This window comes from Salvelinus sp. IW2-2015, linkage group LG20 (assembly GCF_002910315.2).
Source record: "Salvelinus sp. IW2-2015 linkage group LG20, ASM291031v2, whole genome shotgun sequence".
Classification (NCBI taxonomy): domain Eukaryota; kingdom Metazoa; phylum Chordata; class Actinopteri; order Salmoniformes; family Salmonidae; genus Salvelinus; species Salvelinus sp. IW2-2015.
In genome coordinates this window covers 20,113,133-20,139,537 of record NC_036860.1, presented here as the reverse complement: position 1 = coordinate 20,139,537, position 26,405 = coordinate 20,113,133, and the positions used below count along the sequence as shown (strand labels likewise).

The 26,405-nt window shown below is 44.2% G+C and overlaps 1 protein-coding gene across 2 annotated transcripts in view; it reads right to left on the bottom strand.

Annotated features, from left to right (window-relative positions):
- The window catches only part of LOC111981316 (teneurin-2), a 71,981-nt gene that overhangs the window by 22,735 nt on the left and 22,841 nt on the right, over positions 1-26,405 (bottom strand). For both annotated transcript variants that reach the window (XM_024012532.2, XM_024012533.2), the window contains 6 exons: positions 17,584-17,822; positions 6,700-6,822; positions 4,244-4,449; positions 3,817-4,012; positions 1,919-2,020; positions 1,357-1,551 (listed from right to left, as the gene is read on the bottom strand). In XM_024012532.2, coding sequence (XP_023868300.1) covers positions 1,357-1,551; positions 1,919-2,020; positions 3,817-4,012; positions 4,244-4,449; positions 6,700-6,822; positions 17,584-17,822 — 1,061 coding nt within the window. The remainder of the gene's footprint in view (positions 1-1,356; positions 1,552-1,918; positions 2,021-3,816; positions 4,013-4,243; positions 4,450-6,699; positions 6,823-17,583; positions 17,823-26,405) is intronic.

Sequence of the window (26,405 nt, the reverse complement as noted above, 5' to 3'; positions counted from 1 at the left end):
CTGCTCAGAGAAAGAGATTTAGTCGAACAACTCATTTCAAAACCATTCTCAAAAAGGTAGGGGGTCAAAATGATTGACACCCCTGTTTTCAATACCTTTCAATACTTCAGCTTGTGAGGATAAAAGCACTGAGTCTTTTTCTAAAATGTTTTATGAGTTGGAGAACACATTGGGAGGGATCTTTGACCATTCCTCCATACAGAATCCTTCGAGATCATTGATATCCTTCGAACTGCCCTCTTCAATTCAAACAGCAGGTTTTTAATGGGGTTTCAAGTCCACCAATTAACCATTTATTTTTTGAAGGTTTTTGGCTAAAACATCCTGGTAGATGGAGTTCATGATGCCGTTGACCTTAATAAGGGCCCCAAGACCAGCGGTAGCGTCATAGCGTCATAACATCAAATATTATTTTCTGATCATGCAATCTAATTTTGACGCCAAACCCACCACTGGTGTGCATGGCCAAAGAGCTCTATTTTCATGTCATCTAACAAATGGAAATGCCTGAACAGCATTGGCACTTGGATTGGAACTGGAGCTTTGGTCTGATGACACGATAAAAAAAAAGCTATTTTATTGTATTTGAACTATTTATTTWATACWGACAATACTTGCTCATCATTATCAAGGGTGTCAATCCTTTCAGAACCCACTGTATACACTGAGTGCACAAAACAGTATGAACACCTTCCTAATCTTGAGTTGCATCCCCTTTGCCCTCAGAACAGCCTCAATTTGTCAGGGCATGGACTCTACAAGGTGTCAAAAGCGTTCCACAGAGATGCTTGCCCATGTTGACCCCAATGCTTCCCACAGTTGTGTCAAGTTGGCTGGATGTCCTTTGGATGGTGGACCATTATTGATACACACAGGAAACTGTTGAGCGTGAAAAACCCAGCAGCGTTGCCGTTCTTGACACACTCAAACCGGTGCGCCAGGAACCTAGTGATACCCCGTTCAAAGGCACTTAGATATTTAGTCTGGTCCATTCACCCTTTGAATGGCACACATACACAATCCATGTCTCAATTGTCTCAAAGCTTAAAAATCCTTCTTTAACCTGTCTCCTCCCCTTCATCTATACTGATTGAAGTGGATTTAACAAGTGACATCAATAAGGGATCATATCTTTCACCTGGATTCTCCTGGTCAGTCTGTGTCATGGAACGAGCAAGTGTTCCTAATGTTTTGTCCACTCAGTGTATATCACTGCAGTCTCATACTTTTTGAAACATAATATGGCACTACATTGTGAATCTCCCTGAAGGCAGGTATGTGTGTGTGTGTGTGTGTGTGTGTCTGAGAGTGGGTGTGAACAAGTGTGTGCGTGATCTACAGCGCTGTACACCCTACCTTCCTCGCAGGTGTCGCCACGGTAACCTGCAGAGCACGTGCAGGAGCCCTCGGAGCAAGTGCCATGGCCGTTACAAACTGGGTCAATACACTGGCCCACTGGGACGTCACACTCTGAACCCTTCCATCCGCTGTAGCAGATACACGAGCCCTTGTCATACTGGCCATTGCCACTGCACAGGACCGGGCAGGCAGCTAGACAACGTGGGAGGAATGAGATACAGCAAGTGAAACAAGGTGAAAGACATGGGCTTTAGGTCATATTTGAGTCATGCTCCATTTTTATTTCCGTAGAGGATCACTTATGTTGAGATTGGACTCAAACAAGTCATGGTGGCTCTTGTTACAAGGATCAAGGTAGGGGTAAAATATTCCACATTATACAATTTGAGTGATGCTTCACTTTTATATATCAGTACTGAGTCACTTACGTTGAGACGATTCTATTGGACATGTCTCAAAACAACTGGTGATGATTTTCAAGATAGGGGTCAAATATTCTACAATATACCTACAGAATACATAACTTGACAGCCTAGCGCAGTGATACCAAAGTACATACCTTTGGCACAATCCATGCCATGGAATCCTGGAAAGCAGTGGCACACGCCCGACATGCACTCTCCGTTTCCATGGCAATTCTGCGGGCATTCTTGCACTGAATCTACGATCGAACAGAAATAATTGAAACAGACAAGTTATTACAATCAAAATAGGAGATATAATATTATATAGGATGTGATTGTTCCCACTCCTTTCACCTCCCTCTCCTGTTTTGATTAGGCAGACCTCCTACCTCATCACCTCTTACCTCCTTACCGCTCATAATTAGATACGTCTAAATAATTAACAGTCATTAACGCGTTACTGGAGGCTGAAGCGGCTACTCTTTCTATAGCTAATATAAAAGTCTGTTGCAATGAGAGTTGAATGCAGAACGTCAAGTGTTTGATGGAAGAATACAATCAAGCACTATAACGTGTGAACACATTGACATTACTCAAAAAGGGGCAGCTCCTGGGGGCATGTCAACATATACTGTATAGCTTATACAAAGAGTACAGCTCAGTGTTAAGAGGACAGGTAGAGAGAGATGATCTTTTGAGATTCGGTCATTTTTATTAAAAAAATTCTCTGTAAATATCCAGTAGCAGAGAAACAGTTAGCGAAGCTTTAAACATTGTATATATTTTTTTAAATGCACAGCACAGATAATTCAAAAAGCCTCTGTGGCGTGACTTCTCACACATTATTCAAATGATTCAGTATACCAAAACTCTTTTTAGCACACCCCAAATGTCCTCAAACAACCCTCCCTCCTCCACCCCTCTGCCACAAGTGAAAACCTCCCCCATTACAACATTACTCATCCCCACTGCTCAGTTAAGTACAATTACTGTAATATAATTGCCTCAATCACTCAGTGTCCCTACGGCAGTACGCCAGTGGCAGAGGCTACTCCACCACTGTATGTTGCTGCCACTGTTGCATGTCCTGTGTGCCTCCCCATGGAGGATTAGAGGTTCATGGAAGCATATAAGGCAAATGAATAATGAGCAGATGTGTATTCATGTACTAAGAGAGTCTACTGTTGAATACAAAAACTCCACTTTGACCTTGTGCTAATCAATGTAGCCAGTAGCCAAGCCAACCCACTCATCTCAGCTCACTTTCCCCTCTCTTTTAGTCAAGTTTAAGCCCACGCCCTGTTCTGTTGCCCTTTGTTCTCCTTTCAGTAGCATCATCCTTCAGACCAGTCTTTCTCATCACTGGTTATAATTTCAACTGATCTCTAAATCAAATATGTTGTTTCGTGCCTTTACTGCAGCAGAGCCTGGCTGTGTGCTGTGTAGAGATAGTGGTTTTCTTCGGGGGAGCTCCTGACAGTCATGAAAACTTCAAAACCAAAGCAAATGTTTTTTTTTCTTTTCTTGTTTTGTTCTCAGCTGTTGCACGCTTGTTTACTGTTTAAGCGGTGGCGAACTGTGTGACAGCTGCAGCAGGTAGCTTAGTGGTTAGAGCGTTGGGCCAGTAACCGAAAGGTTGCTGGATCGAATCCCCGAGCTGACAAGGTAAAAATGTGTCATTCTCCCCCTGAACAAGGCAGTTAAACCGCTGTTCCCTGGTAGGCCGTCATTGTAAATAAGAATTTGTTCTTAACTGACTTGACGAGTTAAATTATTATATATTTTTTTAAACGCAGCTTACAGACGGAGAGGACTCCACAGACATACATCTTTTACAACTCAATCTCTCCCGCTCAACCTTGCCAACACATTCAGAGTTCACTACTAACATCAGTCTAACCCTATCTGGCCAACAGGGCTGCAAACCTGGAATGGTGCATTTGTAGAACTCACTCAGAGGAGTTACTCACTACCAGAATCCAAAATGGTTTCCCTGCCTTTACGAAGGAGAAAACAGAGATATAGAGCAGGGAAATACAATAACAGCACCCACCTAGAGCCACGGTGCTGAAGGAGACAGACTCCTTATCCTTGCCGTCATTGTAAAAGGCCAGATGCCAGGTGCCAGGGTCCAGGTACTGAACAAAGATGGCCTCGTTCAGAACCACCGTGTGGATGCTGCGGCGCTCCCGAGGAGACTCMACCACGCTCCACTTCTCCTTCCCGTCCAGACGCTCCATGTAGTCATACTGAACAGAGAGAACAGGGTTAGTCAGGAAGGAAGGGGCACGGCAGGAAGTAGTCAATTCTGCTGAATCAAACCTGTTTATTACATTTATTTATTAAATTGAAATTGAATTAATGTCAAGGTCTATAACATATCTGTGACATATGCAATATACTTCTATGATAGCTATATCCAGGTCTTAAAAAATGACCTATCTAGGTCTAAAACAATATAGATGGCCATTGCTGGGTACCTGTGCATGGGAGGGGGGCAGACCCTTGCGGATGTACACCCCAAAGAGTGCGTCTTTGCCCAGGGAGATGTTGAACTTGAGGAACAGGGGCTGGCGGAGGTGTAGTAAGGAGCGCCAGAACACTCCTGGGGGGACGTCCTGGCTCAGCCGCCGACCTACCTCCAGCTCACCTGTACTTATACTACTGTTCCTGTACACCCATGGTCCTGAAAGAGAGACGGAGGAGGGAATGGGGATGGGAGAGAGAGAGAAAGAGAGGGGGTGAGTGAAAGAGAGAAGAGAGAAAGAGTAGGTTAGACATATCAAATCCAAGGTAAAGGTCCCTGTGAGTTTACCTCAGATCTCTGTTGAAAGAACACCTCTGCTGTGATAAAACCCAGAGGAAAGTCAATGTCTCCAGCTCATGGAGAGGCAATGCAAATATTTGTGTTTCATTGGGGGGGAAAAACCAACATACAGATCCTGTTTTACTAAGGTGTGTATTTACGGCACTATTAATCATCTCACACTGTAAAAGGGTTTTAGATTAATGTTTACATTGTAGTACTGCAGGATGCGGCATCACACAGTTCCTGTAGCTCCTTTTCCCTATGGGGACGGTGAGGAACTAAAGATCTGCCACCATTCTCCTCCTCCCTCGGAGAGGGGGATTACAGTATTCCCAGACCTGTTTATCATGCAGCTCTCATGGGACTGAGGGGGTCGACAATAGTGAAGACTTTGCTAAATCATCATAGTCCACCATCATCTGTAGTGCAACATACTGCATCTCCCCTTAAAAAAAAACGCTTGAGAAATTGGTGCAGGAACATGAAGTTCCTAGTATTAACTATAACTGCAAAGGTTGCTATCCCTCTCTGGTTTTGAGCAGTTAACCCCAAATAGTTTATTTTCCTAGCTGAGAAACCTCTGGCTGTATTAAACATGGATGAGGGAGAGAGATAAAGAAAGAATGGGGTAGAGAGAGAGAGAGAGAGTGAAGGGAGATACAGATGAGGTCCTAGGTAGCGATCTGTTCCTCCCACAGTATTAAAGCAGGGGTGTTATTCCTCCTGAACACATCAGGCAGATCTGCAAAGTCCTCCTGACAGTGAGGATCACAGACACACAGCGAGAGAATCACACTAACCACAAAGCTCTGGCTCGCCTCCAGCACAGTCTCGCAGCTCCCTCTCTATGTCTTTACTGCAGAGTGACCTCAACTCATCTAGACACCAGGATCCAAGCCCTGGAGGTTAGGGAGGCATCGACCGTTTAGTCTGAGGTCGGCCTCACAACASAGTCTTATGAAAAACTGTTCCCAGTCCTGCCAAACCCCGGAGAACCCAACGCGACTGCTGTATCTCTCAGTAGAGAGGCGTTTGATGCCATTCCCAACAGATGACAGATGTGCTCTCACTCATATCTTGTCCTTTCCACAACCTTCTCTAATTACATGAAACCCAGCAAATTCAAACGCTCAATTTCAGCGTCTGGCTTAAACAAACTAGCTTGGCCCAGACATGTGTGTGTGCGTTTGTGTGTGTGTGCGGGTGTGTCGGCTCATCAGACAGCCCATGCTTGGCGGCTCCTCAGAGCCACTCCAGAGGCCCTCCATCAAAGCCAACGTCACGCTGTTGGAAAAACACTTCAGAGGACGAGTTCACAGCTCGAGTCTCCGAGAGCGATTTCACAGCTCCTTCCGCCCACACTACGCCTCCTCTAGTTGGATTAGATGGAATGTGTCGTTACAGTCCTCCTAAATTAAGACGTGCCTCTGACGAGGCCAGCAAATTCTACAGACCGAAGGGAGTGATATGGTGTTTTAACAGCAATCAAACAAATGTGCATTGGTATGTGTGAGGAATTACTAAATATTTATCTGAGGGCTGAAGACTTCCTTTCTAATGTGTTACTAATTCACAAGGGAAATGAGGCATTACAGGCACTATGGCGGACGGATGGTCAGCCTTGTGCCATCCTTTGATTGCGCTCCAACAGCAAACTTCAAAGCGCAAGGTAAATAACCTGAATTCTAATGCAATTGGCAACGCTCCTTTAATAGAACCTGTGTAAGCTCTGTTGATGTGATTAGCATTCTATTAGGAGTTTTGCACCAGACGGGGTAAGCGTTGCGATAATTCAAACACTCCAGACAGCAGAAAAGGGAGAACTCGTTATAATTTGTTCATTAACAAATGAAAGCCAGGCACTTCTTGTTCTTCATTCTTGCACATTAGCAGGTTGTCGATTTCCACTACATCGTTCCCTCCGTTCATAAACAAATCTAGCCAAGAGCTACCAGACCTCTAGTCCAGAGCTACCAGACCTCTAGTCCAGAGCTACCAGAACAGCCAGAGCCTCACTAGAACCCCCAGTACAGTCTCCAGTCATCCATGCAGCCTCAGTGTAGTGTAGTGGAGGGTTTCAGCACCATGGCCAGGGGCGGTAGCTGTGTGGACTCTGGCTGTTCTTACCTCTGCCTCCGGAGGGCACTGTTGCCACGTCGCTCCTGCCCGGCAGGCCAGTGCTCAGTCCGTTGTTGATCAGGTGACCATCGGCCGGTTTCAGCTGCCAGTTGAGCCCCAGCAGATTCAGAACTGATCGAGACACAGAGAGAGAGAGAGAGAGAGCGCGAGATAGATAGATAGATAGAGAGATAGAGATAGATAGATAGAGAGAGAGCAAGATAGATAGAGAGCGATAGAGAGAGCACAATACCATAGTGTGAATATTGTAGTGTATATACCACTAATACACAGAGCTGAGCTGTTGAGCTGGGCTGGGTTGGGCTGGCCACAATGGCCAGGCAGCTTTCCCACACAGGTGGACTGTAAGCCCACAGCCCAGGAGAACAGTTTAATAAGCCTCTCACTTCATTACTTAATCACAATGGCCTTTAGGTAAATCACTTCATCCCAATACTCAAGAGAAAACTCTTTAAAACAGCCATGATAGAGTTGGCTTTGTCTCATACCGTCCTGTATATCTTGATTAAAAAGAGACAAATAGGCTGAATCTGAATAATACTCAAATACAAATATATATAATGCTATGAATTCAGTGACAAAGTGACATGAGCAAAGATAACTCCTCTTCTTGAGTTAATCAGCTCGTACATTCCATCGCTAGGAAAAGACCTTGGGTGAATATCTCAGCAATATTTCACCTACTCCCCAGAACTCCAATTACTGCTGCCACTGACCTTTTGCACAGAGCAAAACCCAGAGAGGAGAACATTCAGGTATATCAAAATTCCCCAAAATGTAGCTATTAGGTTGGGACGGGGATGGCATCTGCTTGAAGCACACGTCAACCTCACTATAACAAGTCAGACAGATCAACACTCTTATTTTATATATATAAAAAAAAAAAGTACCTTTATTTAACGAGGCAAGTCAGTTAAGAACAAATTCTTATTTACAAAGACGGCCTACCGGGGAACAGTGGGTTAAACTGCCTAGTTCAGGGCCAGAACTACAGATTTTTACCTTGTCAGCTCGGGGATTCGAGCCAGCAACTTTTCTGTTATTGGCCCAATGCTCTAACCACTAAGCTACCTGCCGCTCTCTATGATAGTATAAGGAACAGTAGTTTTGTCAGTCAGAGGTCGTAAGGTCATCTACATGACAACATGCAGAGTGGTCCAATGGCTGTGAATAACAGGGGTAGAAATGAAATCTACTCTACAAACGGCTACGTGGGGAGAGGCCGAGGGGGGTCTTAATATTCTACCCAGTCCCTCTTACCCTAGTCCACATGGATGCACACCAGCACACACACTGACATTGGTATGTACAGGCACAGCAGTATGCAAGCAAGCATAGAGGCCACACGCAAACATATACACGCACGCACACACACACACATACACGCGAAGATGCAGACGTATGCAGTATCAGTGTTAATGACTCACCTTCATCTGTGCCCTACTATCCCAGCTAAATCCCCCCCCCCCCTCCTCCTCCTCCTCAGGGCTGAGGCAGACAGTAGGCTGAGGAGAATGAATGGAGCAGGATGGGCCCCTCAGTATAGCTCCTGTCTGAGCTGTTCAGCTTGACTTGTGGGCAGGCAGGCTATGCTCCTGTGCCACTCCACTGTCAACCTCTCTATCGTCACAGAGACGGAGCAGCCTTTCTTCACTAACTCCATTTGCTCTCGCGTTCTCGCTCTCGCTCTCCTCTATCTGCTTATCTGCCACAATCTCTCTCCTTCAATCTACCTCCATCTCCACATCTCCTTCATTCATCTCGCTCTCTGCAGCCTTTCTTTTCTCCCACGGCAGTCACGAGGCCTCTGTCCCAGATACACTTTGCTATCCAGACATTGGGCTGCTGCTGCTGATCCTGGCACAGATCAGGGACAAAGAAGTCCAGGAACGTTATCAATAATAAGCTCTTCTCTGAAAGCTTTGTCTAAATGGGACACAATTCACTGCATTTCTGTCGATGCCGGCAAGAAACCTGTGTCTTTCTACTCAGCCTGCAGAGGGCGCCCTTACTATAAGCCATTGCAGAGTTCAAAGGGGAATTTTTGATAAGGTCTATGCATGGGGAGCCATCCTGCATATCGACTCTGTGTTGCAGCGAGACACACCTCTATACAGCAACGGCGCTACCTTCCTCAATCCAGGACGGTGCCAAGAGCCACATACAATCAATTGTCCATTATAATTAGACCATTTAACAACAATCAAAATGATGCCATTCTAAAAATAGCACTTCTCAATGACTATTTTCAAACCATCTCCTCAAGGCGTGCACACAGTCACCCTACATTTAAACACAAGAAACAAAACAAAACAAAAAATCAGGCTGGCTGTGCAGCTATAGTTATGCACACTGGAAATTTGCCCATGGGGATGAGTGTAGAAAAAGAATCAGAGAAACAGGTACTTTGCATACATTAGCTCAAAGACAAGAGCTGCAGCACTGCGCTGCTTACTGCTTGCTGCCTGTACAACTCCCAAGGTTTACCTAGATAATCATTAGCCGATTGAATAAAAGCTTGTCAATGAGGCGAAGAGACAGTAAAAATAAACCTAAATGACAGGCGGGCCCCTCAAGCTGTTGGTCATTCTCCGTTAATCCTGAACAAGAACCCAAGTTCTGCCGAGGCATTAATAAATCCTCGCCTTCGGGTTCCTCCGCCCTCTCTAGCTTCTTTCCGTACAACACACGGTCTTCTGCAGGCCTCTCTAAAGACACACACATACATGTAAAGCAATGTAAGCGAGGTAATCAGTGGTTCATCGGTCTGTCAATGAACCAGCATGGCAAGTGTTAAATACTCTCTGTCGCTTCAATGCACTTAAGACTGCTTAATCACGTCTGGGGAAAATCTTCCACAAACTCATTTTCGGCCCTGCAATAAACATGAATAATTAACAGAAAATGTGTTAGATGAGAAATTCATGAGATGGTGCATAACAATTTATGTAATCTTTATCTATAATTCACCTCCTCAAAGTGATGTATAACATTACCTAGAGAAGTACTAATCTGAGAGATGACCTCAACTCTACCGGGAAGGCACTGTGAGTTCCCCGTCTCGGTCTCTGCCGCAGGAGCAAGACGATCCGACCTCAGGTCACATCCATCATCAAGGAAGAGCACAGAGAGACACCCCCGGTGGACTAATGCAGTATAATTATTTATTATTGGCTACCACTCACTTCAGTGGTTATGTATCAAAACTCAATGTGACGATCCAAAAAAAGATAAAGTTGTAATACATTGGTCTGGGGAGTCTGATGAAATTCTATGAATCTAACAGGTGAAGAGACCTCAGTTTGAGGACTGAGACTGGGTGTGGCAGATTTTTTTTATTTCCGAATATTAAGCCTTTATTCTTGTAATACCCACACGGGAGCTGCTCCCTCCAGGGGATTTCTCCTGCAAACGCAAACACAGCTAAGTCTAAAGGCTTTGAAGTTCAACTACAAAGTGGAGCAGACTCAGGGGCCAGGGAGGGAGCTTGCCGGGCCGGCTGAGGAAAGGAAAGCAGGTCGTGCTGGGGATGAGGATGGGCCGTGATGTGATGGAGGAGCGTAGCTCAGGCCTGCTCGGGTTGGTCCCCTGGCAGGACCAGCCTCTGATGAACCAGTAATGAAAACAGCCGTGGGCCTTGCTCCCTGGGTGCCACACCTCCTCTGACTGATGCAACTAAGTGGCAGTTCACAGCAATCTGAGGACAGGATTACAGGAAGTTAAAAGCAGGTGTGCAGTCTGTGCAGCAGCACCACCACCACCACCCCCATCCCCGAGAGACAACTCAAATTATAGGTGTGTAAACACAGACGTTAGGCTCCAACTTTCACACACACACACACCATATAAGTCACACACTTATCAACACAAACTCAAATCACCAACACTCTGCCACACACAAACACACACACAAAAAGCGCACTATGAAATAAAAAGCTTTTATTCCCACTGATCTCCCGGCGTGTTTCCATCTTTGAAGTCTGTTTGATTTGTCGTTCACAGCTTCTAGCAACACTGTTGTGAATACAAATGTGTGACTATGAGAATCGACAGTGTCTCTCCTAACAATGAAAAGCCAAGCCAATAACAGCAGCCCTTTCTGGGGTCTATCCATCCCCGCTGCAGCGTTCTCTCCAATCCCTCCACAGTGTGCATCTTATCCGCTGCTCTATCCTTGACCACGGAGGGACCCCAGCCTCATCCCCTCACCTCTGAGAGATGATGCTACATGCCTGTGCTGCTGAGCCATTTTGTTGTCTGATCATCACCCTTTCTGCAGACCCATGGAATCTAAAAAGGATTACCCCCCCCCACCCCCCCCCACCCCCACTCGGCGAGGGCGAGATGTGGGTGTGAAGAGCAGCGTGACGAGATGGATCCAATCTATTCCACTCCGCTTGTCAAAATCCCTGAGCCCAACCATCGGTTCCCCCAGACACCTTTTCTTTCTTCTATAATTACAACCTTCGTGTTATGAGTTTCTCTCTCTTACTCTTTCACCGACTCCAAATGGACCATGTCACCATCCTGCCCATGTGCAAGTGCTGAGGAGACAATTTGTGTGACAGCGTTATATACCCCGATCGGTCTCATGAAGGAGAGCAAGGGAGAACATCCACACATATGCCAGCAGCATACCACCCTGCATCCCACTGCTGGCTTGCCCCTGAAGCTCAGCAGGGTCGGTTCTGTCGGTCCCTGGATGGGGGATCAGATGCTGCTTGAAGTCAAATCAGTCAAATGTATTTATAAAGCCCTTTTTACATCAGCCGATGTCACAACGTGCTATATAGAAACCCAGCCTAAAACCCCAAACAGCAAGCAATGCAGATGTAGAAGCACGGTGGCTAGGGAAAACTCCCTAAAAAGGCAGGAACCTAGGAAGAAACCTAGGATAGGATTACAGTGGTTTTGGAGKGCCAGTAGGGGGCACTCTTCCCTCTGGTCTAAGGAGATCCCAATTTCAGGGCAGTGAAGGGGACATTGCCCTGCGTAGGGTGCCTTCTTGTGGAGGGAACGTTAAACAGGTATCCTGACTCTCTATGGTTATTAAAAGTCCCATGGCACTTAGCGTAAGAGTAGGGGTGTTAACCCTGGTGTCATGTCAAAATGTCCAACCTGGCCCCATTCCATCATGGCCACCTAATTGTCCCCCTCATTCCTAATTGGCATATTTCACTCCTCACCTCTCCACCTGATAGCTGATGTGTGGTGAAAAATGGCACAAAAATGGTTGCTGTGCATCACCCAGGTGGGTGCTACAGTACACATTGATAGTGGATGAGGTGAGTTTCCCCCTACTATAGAAAACGCCTTGAGTACCTCAGTTGGTAGAAAAGCGCTATATAAATCCAATCAATTATTTATTATTATTATTATATCTGGAGTCAGGCCACATGCTCAGCATCCCTCTCTACAGCTGCAGCTCTTGTACAGCTCATACTATATGCGTCTAACCGTAATCGGCCAAGTTCACCAATGGTGGCTGGCCATTCCAGCAATATTGCCAAGGCGCTCTGCTCTCTGCTGCTTTGAATCCGAAATAGACCTGAATTTACTATTACTATGCAGGCTGGCATTTGTTTGTAGCGAAAATATGAAATTAAGTGGAATGGAAATAAAGTTGAATTTTGATTGTCATTTCTGTAAGCCAGAAGCAGAATTTAGAGTAGAATGAAGAGACGAGGACTCAGGGTTGTGGATTGTTTTTCTCCAGTTTAAAGCGTGTGCATTGTATAGAATATCTAACACATCCGTGACATGCGGCATAAGGAGAATTTTCACTCAAAGCCTCATCTCCAAAGTAGGAAAGGAAGGAATTTCAGGTAATGCTCTCTCTAGTGTACACTGGATTCATTCTGCACATTAAGTTTTGCCAGCATGAAGGTCAAAGTCTCCAAAAGCTTGGGGACATTGGGGGTCGTGTTTTCCAGGGCAGAGCCAGTCTGATGAGGCAGATATAAAAAATATAAAAAAACGTGACAGACTAGGCGTATTGATGGAGCACTGGTTTCACCCGGAGAGCGGAGAGCCACGCAGGGCTGAGGACGTCTACCACCTGTCTCACATGTTTTACCACATGGCCTGTCACTAATGATGGACAGATGACTACAATCAGAACACACACATAAAAGTGACAACCGCCAACCCTGCTCCATCACTGATACCGGAGAGAGAAGGGGATTAATATGAGTGGATGTGTGTCTGTGTGTGTCAGGTGGTGGGTTATTCTAAATATGCCCATTCTAATCCTGTTTTATGAGTCATTAGGTTGATTTCAGTGTCAATGACCCATCTTTCTTGGTTTCATATCATGCCTAATGAAAGCTCCTGCTTATGGCCAGAGCAGCAGCTCCAGCATCAGTTCATGGTAACATGCAGTGCACTCGGAAAGTATTCAGACCCCTTCACTTTTCCCACATTTTGTTACGCTACAGCATCCTAAAATGGATTTAAATGAATGTTTTCCCTCATTAACCTACACACAATACCGCATAATAAAGTGAAAACAAGTTTAGACATTTTTGCAAATTTATTAAAAATAAAAAGAGAAATACCTTATTTACATAAGTATTCAGACCCTTTGAGAAATTGAGCTCAGGTGCATCCTGCTTCCATGGATCATCCTTGAGATGTTTCTACAACTTGATTGGACTCCACCTGTGGTAAATGAATTTGATTGGACATGATTTGGAAAGGCACACACCTGTCTATATAAGGTTTCACAGTTGACAATGCATGTCAGAGCAAAAATGGCCTTTATGGTAGATTGGCCAGACGGAATTCACTCTACCATAAAGGCACATGACAGCCCACTTGGAGTTTGCCAAAAGGCACCTAAAGGATTCTCAGACCATGCCAAGTGTCACGTCTGGAGGAAACCAGGCACTGCTCATCACCTGGCCAATACCATCCCTACAGTGAAGCATGGTGGTGGCAGCATCATGCTGTGGGGATGTTTTCAGTGGCAGGGACTGTGAGACTAGTCAGGATCGAGGGAAAGATGAACGAAGCAAAGTACGGAGAGATCCTTGATGAAAATCTTCTCTAGAGCACTCATGACCTCAGACTGGTGCGAAGCTTCACCTTCCAACAGGACAACGACCCTAAGCACACAGCCAAGACAACGCAGGAGTAGCTTCGGGACAATTCTCTGAACGCCCTTGAGTGGCCCAGCCAGAGTCTGGACTTGAACCCGATCAAACAACTCCGGAGAGACCTGAAAATAGCTGTGCAGCAATGCTCTCCATCCAACCTGACAGAGCTTGTGAGGATCTGCAAAGAAGAATGGGAGAAACTAACCAAATACAGGTGTTCCAAGCTTGTTGCGTCATACCCAAGAAGACTCCAGGCTGTAATCGCTGCCAAAGGTGCTTCAACAAATAACTGAGTAAAGGGTTTGAATACTTATGTAAATGTGATATTTCAGTTTTGAATTTTGTATAAATTTGCACAAAACTCAAAAAAACTGTTTTTGTATTGTCATTATTGAGTAGTGTGTAGATTGATGGAGGGATTAAAAAAAAAAATTAGAATAAGGCTGTAACGTAACAAAATGTGGAAAAAGTTAAGGGGTCTGAATACTTTCCGAATGTACCGTAACGGGGATAAAAGTAGAACCTATAACAGAAAGGGGGTTTGGGAGGTGGATAGCTAAGCCTAGACATACTTGTCATTTATCTCTCCCTTTCATCATCGTTCACCAATTAGTGTAAATTAGACCTGCTGTCCTTTAAGGGGGGGGGGGGGGGGGGAGAGAGAGGAGGCAGCAGGAGCAGGGCTCTCCACTCTCCATCGCCATTCCCCACCTAGCACGATGATGCTAGACCTGCTCGGGCTTGCATCAGGCCTGCTCACCTCACCTGTGTCCTAGCAACAGTAAACCTCTCAGCCCCTTGGATGCGGTAGGCCTGTGAGCGAGTGCGTTTCACAACAAACCACAAGGAATATAAAAAGACCTTTGTGGCAAACGAGTGTCCTTAGAGGAATGGACGAGCGGAGAGACACAAGGACAACTGGTGGGTGTCAGTCTTTCATGATGTAACACCGGCCCTGTGATTGGCCCAGTAGCTCCTTACACTTCTACCCGTACACTGTTTCAGAATAGCAGATTTGGACACGCAGTGGCTGTACAATAACATGCTACTCATGACGTCAGAGCTCAAGGACTCATCTTCACTGTGCAGTATTGGTTTTGACTCGCCCCGATCCCTCATGCTGATTGGGGAATCGATGTCTTTTGAAAGACGAGACATTGGACAAACAGCCATTAGTCCAAATGTGCAGTTCACATTTCCATATCATAAAACTCATATACAGTAGTGTCAACGTTTAGGATCACTATGCTATGTACAGTTAAAAATACATTTGGCGGGGAACACGCATCTGAATGCACCAAAATGATGGCCTGCTTCTCTGAACTGCCTCGTGAAAGCCTAACACTGTAAGATCCTATTTAGTAATTTAGCTAGCTAGCCATGTTGCCAATAGAACACACTTTCAAATAATGCCCATCTGACCAGATCGCGATTTATAATGGACTGTTTTTGGAATGTGTGAACAACAACAGTAATTGACACGGATGCAGGGCTGTGTTCCAGAGATAACAACTACAAGTCTGCTTGCTCTAGTTCCTCAACGGCACAGCTAGGAGAGCTCAAAATAGCACCTTATAGTTGAAGACTCGTAAAAGTGCATTCAAATTACATAGGAACTGTGTGTGGCCACTTGGAGATACCAGTTAAACTTCTCACTCAAACCCTTGTCATTTTTGTCTTATGTTGCACCTACCCCACATTTCCCAGGAATAATCTAGTCATGTTACTGAATGTATCCAGAGTATTTACAGATTTAGTTATCAAAAAATGTGGCGAAAAGTACAGTAAATGTAAAATATACATAAAATCAATCATGTAATGTATGGATTAAGTCTTGTGTCAGATGAACTGTTTTGTCTTCACATTTTGTCCTCACACTTAATAATTTTCACATAATCTCCAATCTGTTCCCTTTTGATTGTTACCATGGTTATGCATATGCTTTCCATATGTCTTCTGTAAGAAACATTTCAATTTAGCCCTATCCCACGAGTGCATTGGGTTAAGAGGCATGCTATGCGGACTCAAAAGGAGCCTAGCGTTCAACCCTTTCAGAGCATATTCTTTTGTCTCGAGTCTCTGAGAGAAGTTCTCCTCAGACACTAATTCTGGAGTTCAAGAGAAGGACAGACGGCATCATTTTTTAGACGCTTATGAAAGAGGGAAACAGAAATAGCTCATATTTGTCTGACTGCTGCCTTTCCAGATGCATTAATGCAGATCTCCCTGGCACGTAGGCAGAGTCTGGGCTATGGCTGTGTCTGCGGCTGGCTATGGCTGTGTCTGCGGCTGTGTCTGCGGCTGGCTATGGCTGTGTCTGCGGTGGAGAGCTCAGCTGCAGACGTCCAGGTTTGATTGCTTGTAAAAAGCCACGGTCACATTTACTTCTGCAGTTTGCACGCACGCACAGGGTTCGGTTCTGCTCAGAAGTCCGGGGCCCGCTGAGTATTGGCCTGGCCCGGGGGGCTGGATCGGAACCGCTCAGCCCGTAAAGCCTCGACACCCATCCTGGCGCTGGGGTACAGAGCGCTCTGCTTGCTGAGCTGTGGCCTTGCCTCCCTCCCTCGGTGTGCCTGAGTGCCACGCCATGCGAAACATAATCCCACAGGTAATGGGGGAGTTTCACCACGCACCACACACCAGTGCACACACACAGCCAGCTTCCACCCATGGCTGCCCAGAGACAATGAGCCAGCTCTCTCTCTCCCACTCGCTCTTCTTTCTCCCGCTCTGTGTGTGTCTCTCCAGATTTGAATAGGACAAGCGTGTCAACGCAATCTCACAGTGAATAAATATATCCACAATCATTGCAATTCCAAACAGTGAAGCCCTGAAAGCCGGGTGAAGTTGACTTGAAACCACAATACCACATAGGCTTGGCCACCACTACTAATGTATCTGTTTCTACCCCACATAGAGCCCTTAATACTGCACATTCAGGCAACTCACAATACCACCCCCCCAAATGATTGGCCTTAGCTGTTATTATGTGACCACAGTGAGGCTCTTGATCGGCTCATCAAAGCCCTTTGATGCGTTTACTCTCATTTTCCGACCTCCTCCTGCAGTGGGCTCTGCTCCCTCTCTCACTCTAGCGCTCTTACGCCTGAGTATCGACTGTGTCCACAGTCCTCTGAGGAGCAAGGCTCGGGGAGCGGCCCGGCTCCCTCTCTCAGCCTGGTGTGTGGAGCTAACAGCACAGCGCAATGCACCCCGCAGTGCTGCGATGACTCACAACCACCATGTCAGATCCGAACACTGCCGGAGAGACCTCTCAACGCCGACTAGAAATCGCCACCTCGCAAAACAAAAACGCTAATAGTAAATATTGCGGGACGAAACCGACGATGGAGTAAGGCTAGAGTAGGCCGAGTGTTCGTACAGCTTTTTCTTTCTGCGTGCTGCGTCCCCGGTCATGCGTTTGTCGCGAGCATGAATACATATTCCATTTTATAATAACCAACATAATATGCTAACAGGCACACATGGACTCATTGCATGTCAAATGTCAAGCTAATTATGATATATGTGCAAGGTTCTAAAAATTGCTTTTCCATGTCAGGTGTCTGTGAATGTTAATATCATTAGTGCGATAGGCCTATGGTATTTCAGTCAACCATACCCTTGACAGGAATATTTTCAGTTGGAATATTTTCCAGTTCATTCCCAAACAGGTGAAACGAGCCAAGCCAATCTGATAGCAGATAGCATATCACTATAACAAGGGGGGGCTACAGTACTGTATTGTACTGTACTGTATTGTACTGTAGCCTACCTATGAAGTAGGAGAGCAGCACGRCCAGCAGGACGGCAGCAGCGATGGCCGACACGGCAGCACATTTCCAGCTGCAGTACTTGGAGGGTTTATTCAGCTTGAAGGAGCTCCTGGAGAAGGCGTTTCTGGGTAGCAGCCGCGGTGGGGGGGAGTAGACGGTCCCAGACGTCAGGGGGTACCCTGGAGACGAGCTGCTGAACAGGGGAGTGGTCCCGGACGGGGTTTTAAACAGGAAGTGCCTACAGCGAAGGAGAGAAAAGGGAAAGGAGAGAGAGACAGAGGCGGACACGGAACGTTAGAATCAGCTGCTACATGGTCTCTGTTACCAATAGAATGTGCAAATTGTGTTGGAGTGAACAGTAGCTTTCAGAATATAATGAGACATCTGGAGCAATGAAGTGCCCCTCTATATTCCACCAGCAATTATTCACTGGTCATTTACATGCATTGATTTTCTTATTCACGCTACTCAAAGCGGTCTAAGGACTCTGAATTATACAGCTAAAAGCATACAGAATATACAGATTATCTCCTTCCAGACTCCTAGACCGGCATTTGATTATTATGCTCATTATCATCGTCAGTGCTTAGGCTAAGAATAAAAATCAACTGCTTCTTCGTCATCAGCAGTCTAATTTCTACCCAATGTGAAGAGGAGTAAATACTGTAGCTAAGTTAGTCTGCTTCGACAGTATCTCTCCCCTAGCACCTCCTTTCCGTCCGGTGCCCAGCTTGGCTACAGGCAGACCCCAGTGCCAGGCCAGTGCAATGCTGGCCTGTGCCAGGTGGGCGGCAGACCCCGCGGGGAGGTCTACGAGGAGGCAGATGGGATGGGGATGAAAGTGGAAGACGGTTGACCGTGCCGCTTTGATGCTGGTCGGAAGCTCTCACAAGCTGCTGCCCCACACTGAACCCAAAAACACTCTCCTCTCAGATCTCGTTCCACAGCTCCAGCCCGACGGGGAAGGAAGTCCAAAAACCCCCAGCATCAAACCTCATGGTGTCACTCCTCTCTCGCCTCAAAAAAACGAAATTTCCCTTCTATTCACTCACACACAACAAGAGGACAGTTTCTTCTCCTCAATTGGAGAAGCAGAGACTAGAACAATGGTGCACATCTACCAATTACGCATCTCAACTCCTGAGCTGGTGTCTGATCAATCCTAGCAGTAGAACACTGAGAGCAACACTAACAGGCTCTCCACAGCCCATCTCTCAACCAACCGAAGAAATCGCTGGAGAACACCAAGGATGACTTGTAACAAAAGGTCTGGGAGTTGCAGTTAGAAATAAGTAGGAAATCTGTCAGAGACGTCTGTTAAATCGACTATATGTGTTGTAGAGGGAAATAACTCTTATTTGAAGTAGGTAGCGGGAAGCAGCAGAGAGAGTAACAAGTGGATTGACCGTCCATCCTCACGTCAATTCTCAATTCACCGGTCTGGTGGTCTGTGTCCAAATGAGAGCGTCAGCTCAGAAATAATAATTTCATGGGGCGAGAAAGGAACAGAATGACTTAGATATAAGTGAGAGAGAGAGAGAGAGAGAAAAAAAACAGGTTGGACGCACAAACAAGCTGTAGGAGGCGTGCGCACATAACTCAAGGCCTTACCTCGATGTGTCTCCGTCAGTCTTTACATTTGAGATCGGTCTTACATTTGGGCTTCACGCGCAGGCAAGGTCAAATGTGAAACCTGCTCAAGGCAACAGCCTGGTTTCATAGCCGTGACGATTGTGCGTCGGCATTCCTCACCCTGGAATAGCGATGATAAAGTGGGCTGACTTGCCTGTCTACCCTATTACCAGTCAATATCAAACGATGGCTAGCTGATGACGTCTGCAACATGTGACCTAATAATCCTCATTCAATTCACTCTAACAACCTCGTGTGAAGTGAAATAAACACCTGGAGGAATGATTTGTCCGAACATAATATATTGAATATACTGTACTGTATATGGCTGTATAGGGGCAATCAAAGGGATCACATAAAAAAAAAAAAACATGTTTGATGTACGTTTGATTGGTTGTGTTAAATATGCGTTCAGCCAGCTGGCCATTATGGTTCATCAGAGTATCATCCTCTACACCTCCTCCTCAGTATATAATAAAAGCGATGAAGACAGTGAAAAGAGGTGTCACTGCGGCGACCTGAGAAGATGTTACACTTGGAGAGGAGTGACCCCCCCCCCAAGCAGCCCCTCCTGACGGCTGTGTGCGTGCACTAATGAAAACATGGCCGAGGTTAGCATCCTGCCCCTTAGCCTGGCTTGCCCGCCGAAGCTGCCTGATTAATGGCTTGTACCATGGTGACAGGCAGGCAGGCCGCTTCCCGCGGCCATCACATCACACTGCGTTAGTGGAGAGAAAATCCTCTCAGCTAGATGCATGTTAATTGCACCATAGCAGGCAGCAGGTAAATGAATCCATAAATCAATCATATTTTATCCACCAGGGCATGAGTCATATAGCCGTCGTCAGAGACAGCTTTGCAAAGCAAAACAGAGATAGAATAATGGCTTTGGCAAGCACACAACAGATGAGATGGAGGATATCACAGTTGATTATGTGTGGGTATTACCACCTGAATTAAACAACACAACATTCTCACAACATACTGTAGAGAGTGTAATATTCTCTCTCCTGACATGACAAAGAAGGCTGTTTTGTATCCAAATCGGTCCATAGTGAACATAAACGTACATGCTATTCAGCAGTTATTAAAATGCCCCTCTAGCTTACAATGACATTCAGTTCACATGCCTACTCTGACTTAAAAAAAAAAAAAAAATGAAATCTATTTCAATGTGATTATAGGACAAAACGAGCCTATAATATAAAGGCCTTCATACGTGAATTGCKTTAGTTACACATATCATATCAAATACATGCTTGAGTTGCACATTTTCAAAGAGGAGAGCCAGCATCCAAGCTGCATTTGAAAAAGGACACCAAAAAAAAAAACGATTCTCTTTCAGGTGAGCCTTTCTGTCTTTTTGTTAATTTGTTTTATCCAGATGTTTGACGATCATCATTTTAAATAGCACTTTATGGTGATAGTCTTTTCTTTCCTTCCTGCTCCTGTTTGTAAATTGGCCACAACATGCCACTCAGAGGGGTTTATCCCACACAGGCAGTTTAACAAAACCACAGATGAATACAAACCAAGCCAAACAGAACAAAACAAAGCAGCAAGACAAAACTGTGTTCATAGTCTCTCTTTCACAGTAAACACTTCTCTCATCCTGAGGGAGGGCGTGTAAAGCCAGTGCAATTAACGAGTAAATGGAGATTTTACAGATAATGAACAGGAATTCAACTGGAGTGTAGCTCTATTAGTATTCTACCAGACATGCCAGGACATAATGGTAAAGCTATCAAGGGCAACAGAAATTTAGCATAAGAATTTATGTAATGAACCGTGTTTGGGATTCAAGTCACGGAGGGCTGAACTGTTGGAGGTTCTGGCTGTTTCTCTCTCAATACCAATACCTCCAGAATATCAGGCAGGCAGGGCCGGGTCTGTCTGCAAGGTGCAACCACGGCAACACATTGAGCTGGGCGCTAACACACTGAACCATCCTGGCCATACCGACGGTGCCAGAGTCAGCCAAACTAATCTAATAAAAAGCAACATCAAAAGGTTCGGGAGTTGAATCCCCCTAGCACCATGGCTTTTTAAGGGACCACAAAGTCATTGACTTTATTGTGTTATCCCCGACTAGTTTTTTAAAAATGTATGTACTGTGTGTATATGTCATTTTTTTAAACTGTCAAATCAAAATCAATCAATCGACCTTTGAAGACTTCCACAACAAAAAAAACAAAAAAGATCTGACAGGACAGCAACCACAATGCCGCAGTTGAACACAGAGAAAAACATGTTATATAACTAACCCATCCATTCTCAGAGGATGTCTCTCCTAGATAGACCTCAAAAAAAAAAAACTGGGACTCAGTGGGGTTGAAACAGAGAAAAAAGGCATTTGGAAATTGAACAAGCTACATACACTACCATTTAACATGGCTGCCATTAATAGTGCATAATTAATTTCAATAAACATGCCATAAACATGCAAATACAGCACCAGTGCGTACCATAATAATCAGCGTCTTGGTCTTCATAGTACAGGAGCCATACAATATGGGCTTTCACGCTACGTTGTGAGCATACAGTAGTAGGGCTAATATATACAGTAATAGGGCTCATCCATGCAAATTGGCTAAATACAGGCTATGCATTCTGTTGTCGAGAATATAGGAGGAACACCTATAGGCCAAAAGCACCATTGCACAGGTGGCCACTACTCGCTACACTTTGTGATTTTTATCTCCCCCAACCCCGTTTAATTTCAGGGCTCCTCAGCAGAAATCGACTGCTGGAGGAGGACATTCAATCTGCAGATAGAGAGAGAGGAAGAGAGGGAGAGAGAGAGAGGAATGGTCCCAGCCTTCTCAAACAAGCCCATGGGGATACAGGGAGAGAGCGGACCGGGCAGCGACTCAGCTCACCTCTCAGGATAATGGATTTTCTATTATTTCATTTCAATTCACCAGTTCTGGAATGTGATGAGACTGGACCCTAGAGTATGACAGTGTTACAGTGCCTTGCAGAATTATTCAGACCCCTTGGATTTCTTCACATCTTACTGTGCTACAAAGTGAGATTAAAATGTATTTAATAGTAAAACAAAAATTGTCAACAATGTACACAAAATACTCTAATGTCAAAGCGATCATTTATATTTTTTAAGTAAAAAAAAAAACATGCATAACTAAAATACAGTCACTGCATAAGTATTCAGACCCTTTGTTATGGCAAGCCAAAATTAGTTTGAGAGTAAAATGTGGCTTAACAAATCACAGAATAAATTACATGGACACTGTGTGAAGTAATAGGGGTTGACATGAGTTTTGAATGACTAAACCTTCCTCTGTCCCCCATACATACAACCTCTGTACAGGTCCCTCAGTCAAGTATTGAATTTCAAGCACAGATTCAACTACAAAGAGAACGGAGCTTTTCGAAAGCCTCTTAAAGATGGTCAGTGATTGGTAGATGGGTAACAATAACAAATCAGACATTGATTATCTCTTAAGCATAGTCAAGTAAATAATTATGCTGTGGATTATGTATTAAACCACCCAGACACCTCAAAAGATACAGTTGTCCTTCTGAACTGAGCTGCAGGACAGGGTTGAAACTGCTAAGGGATGTTATCATGAGGCCATTGGTGATTTTATAACAGCTACAGTTTAATGACTGATGGGAGAAAACTGAGGATGGATTAAACAACATTGTAGGGACCTAAATGACAGTGAAAATAATACAAATACACAGAAAAAATATATATTCCAAAACATGCAACAAGTCACTAAAGCACAGCAAAGAATTACACTTTTTGCATAAATGCAAAGCCTTATGTTTGGGCAAATTCAACTCAAAACGTCACTGAGCAACTGCCTCCTTATTTTCAAGCATGATGGTGGCTGCATCATGGTATGAGTATGCTTGACATCAACAAATACTGGGGAGTTTTTCAGGATAAAAAGAAACGGGATGGAGCTAAGCACAGGCAAAATGCTAAAGGAAAACCTGCTTTACACCAGAGACTGGGAGAGGAATTCACCTTTCAGCAGGACAATAACCTACAATAAATCTACACCGGATTTGCTTACCAAGAAGACAGGGAATGTTCCTTAGTAACCAAGTTAAAGTTTTGACTTAAATCTGCTTGAACATCTAAGACTTGAAAAGTAATGTGAGCCATGATCCCCAACATCTTGACAGAGCTTGAATAATTTTTTAAATAATAAAAATGGGTAAATATTGCACAATCAGGTGTGGAAAGCTCTTAGAGATTTATCCAGAAAGACTCACAGCTGTAATCACTGCCAAAGGTGTTTCTAACATGTATTGACTTATGCAACAACTATATTTTAGTTATTACATTTCTTTAAAAAATGTACAAATTTTTCTTCCACTTTGACAGAGTATTTTGTGTACATTGCTGACAAAAAATGACAATTAATTCAATTTGAATCCCACTTTGTTACACAAAAGAAGGAGGATTCTTTATAGATAACATTGATGTCATCGCTGAATAATTTGGCAGCTCATTTATACACTGTAGTTCCATGGCGCATAAAGACTAGGGCAAGCATTTCGTGAGGGAATTATATAAAATAGTGCACTATGACAGTGGTTTTCAAACTTTTCTTGCCCAGGCAAACTGGCGACCCAGCATATGTTAGAAAAAAGGTGAACGATAATGGCAAGTAAAATAAATACTTTATTTTAATGAATAGATTTGGTTGATAGCTTCATTATTTTGACCTCCCCACAATGAATTGGAAGAGGAAGTGTCAACTCTAACATAGCCTATAAGCTGAAAAGGGAAAGGTATCTTGTCGTCAGAGAGAACATTTARCTGTTTTAAAGGTCATTTTCTGCAATTCTTCAGATTTTTTCATTGAGCTGAAAGAAAATTTTAAAGATTTGAAGTTAATTTCCAGCAATTCTATACAGTTTGGCATGGAGTTGAGGGACAATTTTGCAGCTTTAAAGCACATTTCCTGCAATTAAATGCATTTTGCCATGGCTAATGCTGTATTCCTCTGCTCAAACAAAATCAATGGGCATGTGCCCTGACTGTCTAATTTCTAGTCGATTGTTAGTTCTCAAACATTGTATTATGAAAAAATATATATAGTTCAATATCTTTTCTGCATGATTTTTATCTGGTTTTGGTCGTTTAAGTTGACAATGAAACTGTTTTTCCATCCCGAAAATTACCACTTAGACAGCCCGCCTAAGAATTTTCTATACAGAAAAACCCCTGTAATTAGCTCCAATGACTGTAATTTCCTCCATATTAAAGGGATGGTTTGAGATATTGGCAATGAAGCCATTTATCTACTTCCCCAGAGTTGGATGAACAGGAACAGCTAGCACGGTAACTGTTCCTGTAGACTGCCTGTCATTGCGCTAACGCTAGTTAGCATTGGCTCGTGAAACTATCTCTAACTTATTTCATACTGGACGCAGAGACATAAAAAGTTATCCACAATGGTCTTCTGTTGTAGCTAGCTAGCGAAAATGTATTAAAGAAAATGTTGGTATGTGTCTTTCTACTGTAGTCATGTGCAATATGGTAACCTTACAGTTGATTTGTTCCATTGCAAAAAAATTGCTTTTCCAAGCCAAACCCAAGTCACTGCCTCCCTGAAAATGTGAGTGTGTGATGTGTGTATGTGTGTGTGTGTGAGAGAGAGAGCATGTGCGTGCTAGTGTGTGTGTGAATGTGTGAATGTACTGTATGAGTTATATTATCTCCAGCAGTGGTATGATGGACAGCATGTCGGGTGGTTCCAGGTCATAGGGTAAAGGGTCAGGCCCCAGATGAAATGTTGTTTTGTGCCTATGAGGGAGACTCTGTAAAGACCAAGCAGTATTAATGGGTGAAACTAAGTAAAAGTGCTAGCGCTGCAAGATGCCCTAGACAGGGGCATCTGAAAGACAAAGAATTATGAACTGAAGTGTGTGAGGTCAGGCCCATATGCCCCGACAGAAGCTATATTAATCTGCCTGCTGAGAACAGGCACTGAGGGGGCAGGGAGAGAGGGAAGAGAGAAGAGGAGAGACGGAAGGGGGAGAGGAGAAAAGGGCAAGGAGCACTAGGGGGAATTGATAGTGAGCAAATAGACACAGGGTTCTTGTACTGTTTTGTTTTGTGTGTAGTTTGCATTTGTGTGAGTGTGTYAGTGTATATAGCTGTCTATGTAAAGTGTAGGATTAGGAAGAGGAAATTGGATTGCTGTCCACAGTAGAAAGGGAAGTCATAAAACCTAATAAACTAACTAACAAACAGTGGTGTAAAGTACTTAAGTAGTACTTCAAAGTATTTTTACTTAAGTAGTTTTTTGGGGTATCTTACTTTACTATTTATATTTTTGACAACGTTTACTTCACTACATCCCTAAAGAAAATAATGTACTTTTTTTTTTGCATTTTCCCTGACACCCAAAAGTTACATTTTGAATGCTTAGCAGGACAGAAAATGGTCCAATTCACACACTTATCAACAGAACCTCCTTGGTCATTCCTAAAACCTCTGATCTGGCGGACTCACTAAGCACAAATGCACCGTTTGTAAAATATGTCTGACTGTTGGAGTGTGCCCCTGGCTATCCGTAAATTTTAAAAAAAGAAAAGAAAATTGTGCCCCTGGTTTGCTTAAAATAAGGAATTTTCAATTATTCATACTTCTACTCTTGATACTTAAGTATATTTAAAACCAAATACTTTTCGACTTTTACTCAAGTGGTAATTTACTGGGAGACTTTCACTTTAACTTGAGTCATTTTCTATTAAGGTATCTTTACTTTTACTCAAGTATGACAAATGGGTACTTTTTCCACCACTGCTAACAAACCACCATACTGGAGACTTTTGGGGAAATGCATGGCCTAAAAACCTGAAAAGCAGCAGAACACAACTCATGCTGCTAGGAAACCAGATCAGGAAATACAACCCTAACATCCTGAACACTGTCTCGTTATTCCTGCGTATCTCAGCTAACATGATGGAATTGAAAAAAAAAACGGAGTTCCTTGAGTAAAACTGATTTTCTCACTCAGTAGAGGCATGCTGGCTGTGAACTCAGGCGCCAGGCTCCATTTTGGAAAGGAGGGAACAGGCAGGTAAAGGCGCCCGGCGGTAGCAGGAGTAGCAGGAGCTCCTGGTAAATAAAACATCTGAGAGACACGCCCTGTAGTCCCAGTAACATGAATTGTGCATGCGGCGTGTTTGGAGTGTGATC